At 38.6% G+C, this 2,614-nt stretch overlaps 1 protein-coding gene across 1 annotated transcript in view; it reads left to right on the forward strand.

The window, feature by feature from the left end:
• Positions 1-585, forward strand: part of LOC118576559 (schlafen family member 12-like) — a 27,406-nt gene extending 26,821 nt beyond the window's left edge. The window contains exon 5 of the mRNA XM_036176786.1: positions 443-585. Within this exon, the coding sequence (XP_036032679.1) occupies positions 443-585 (143 nt within the window). The remainder of the gene's footprint in view (positions 1-442) is intronic.
• The last annotated feature ends 2,029 nt before the right edge of the window (positions 586-2,614 follow it).

A 2,614-nucleotide genomic window follows, 5' to 3' on the forward strand; every position in this document is an offset into this window, starting at 1 on the left:
TCCCTGGAGCTCCAGGAATGTGCTCTGCTCCCTCCTTTGCTCTGTGGAGCCTCCCTTTTTCTCCATGATTTCCCCCTGTCTCATCACCTCTTTGGTGCTTCCTGATGTCTGAATTTTCTGTCTTCAGCATTAGGTCTGTCCATTGCCTCCCTGACTCTTCTCATTCATGGACTTGCCCACAGCAAGCTTCTGATGCACCATGTTATGGAAAAGATAGGGGTGTGAGTGTTCAGATACTTCCAAACCTGTCTCTTGGCAGAACCTGAGTTTCTCAGTCTCCCTGCACCTGCTGCCCTCCAGTTCAGTTGAATTATTGTTTGGTATCTGTGTGTTCACCTTCTGGGTTGTGATGCATTATGGGACTTACTAGCTGCCTGGTGATGGCTCCTACAGTACATTTCGCATTTTTCTTTTCAATTCATATATTCATTTATTTTTCTAGTGGGGTCTAGAAAAGTGACATGCTCTCCAGAAGCCCTCTTCATGGAATTCTTCTCAGAACATGAAAGATATGAGGAATTACTTCATACAGAGTGGGCTCACTTCGTCAAGGAATGCTGCTCATCTCTAAGAGCTGGGCTTTGAGTATTGACTTGCCAGAGAAGCAAAAAGTCATCTTGGATGTGCTTCATATTTCTCAGGACAGTCTCATGACTCTGCACAGCTTTGTCCGGGGAGATGAGGAGCTGGAAGGCAACAGCACTGTTCTGACAGATCTAGGTGCTAAGTTAAAGAACTATTGTAAACAAACTGCACTACGTTTAAAGCAGATGCTGGTAAATCTTGGTGGTTACACTGGGAACATAGGTTTTGCGATAAAGATAACATATTTGGGTCATAGGGCAGTGTCTCTATATGACTCCAGTTCGATAATAAGATACCCCAGAAACTATTATTTGACAACCAAGACAGTAAGAGACTTAGTGAAGGCTCTTACTGAAGACTTAGGAACAGCGTACCAAGGTAAAACTGTACTGATCAGTTTACCATTGAAATTTTAAATACGTGGAATTAGATACTTTACTTTTCAAGGAATGTCCTAAATCATGTTTGAGACTGCTTGACATGGAAAATGGACTATGATACAATGATATTTCCCGTTACATATTTTTTAATGTTCTACGATTCTATAAAAATATGGAAAATGCTTCTCTGAATAACTTCACATGAGCAGTGAACAAATTTTAGGAAAGGGATTGGCCTTAGAGAAGGCAACGATAAAACCGCAAGTTAAAAACGTGTCCCTGAGCTGGGGATGTGGCCCATGCCTTTATTTCCAGCACTTGGAGAAAGCTGGTCATCTTAGTCTACATAGAGAGTTCCAGGACAACCAGGGCTGTGAAGAGAGGCCATGCCTCAAAATAAATAAATAGATAATAAATGGACGAAAACGTGTCCCAATCTGCATAGCCATACTTCTTGCTGAGGAAATGCATGATGCCTTTTATCATGGAAGACACTCTTCCTAGAGAAGTAGTGAAGAAATGATGAAGAAGGCAGATAAGGCAACATTTTGTCACAGTGTTGCTGCTCAGCTGTGTGTGTTATTGCTCTTAATTGTGCGATTTTTTTCATGTGACAACCCCAGGAAGGACTTTCCACGTGTCCAAATCACAAAGGCAAGGCTCAGATTATGCGCAAAGTAAATGGAGACTGCTTACAGCAGCATATATTAAATACGGCAAGTTTCCGAAAAGGTCAGAGACACATAGAACAGGAATAAAATTTTTCATTTTGTTGTAAAGAAAAACAATGTTTCTGTTGATTAAAGACTTTAAAGTCACCAGGTGTCAGGATTTAGACCAAGCAAATACTCTCTATGGGCTATAGCATGTGCCTCAGTTTCTATTTGTAACATTGTTCCCTTTTGAAATCTTGTTCACATGGTTTTAAGAGGTGGATATTGTTCTTTTATGGTTCGATGTGTGTATGTTTTATATTCGAATTGTAGTTTTGTTTGTGCTGTAGATGAACACCTGTAAAGGTATTTACAGCATTGAGTTTATACTCACGTATTATGCATTAATTTGAAGTGTGGATGTTTCCTTCATAAAGGAAGTTATGTTCTCCTTGTACATCTTACTTTGTGAAGGATAAAGTTTCTCAACATTTGGATCCTAGGGGTGATTATATATGTAGTGGCAACCTATTGTAACTTTTGATGGAGCTCATCAAAAGACAGGTTGACCATCATGAGAATTCCTATATCACTGGTTTTGGGATGGGTACTCACAGATGCTAGTCATCCTAAGCCATGCTTTCTGTTTTCATCTGTATCTTAATCAATACATTATTTTCTCAAATCTACTTCATTTGTCATCTATTTTGTTCTTAGATCTTGGTTTTTCTGAGTACAATTCTGCTAACATCTTTCTTTCATGAAGCTTCATTGTTATATCTGGAAAGTTATACTTAAAAAATGTTTGGATGCCAATAAAATATTCTGCCATTTTTTATGTTTACAAAATAAGTGATCATTTCAAAACATCACCAATGTCTTTTAAGTAATTGTTTTTTTCCCAGAATAATATGACCAGGCTTTATTTTTTAGTAATTTTGATTATTTGGGATTATGGTTTTCCAAACTGTGGCTCAGAGCTTTGAAGATCAAGGA

This window comes from Onychomys torridus, unplaced genomic scaffold (genome assembly GCF_903995425.1).
Source record: "Onychomys torridus unplaced genomic scaffold, mOncTor1.1, whole genome shotgun sequence".
Classification (NCBI taxonomy): domain Eukaryota; kingdom Metazoa; phylum Chordata; class Mammalia; order Rodentia; family Cricetidae; genus Onychomys; species Onychomys torridus.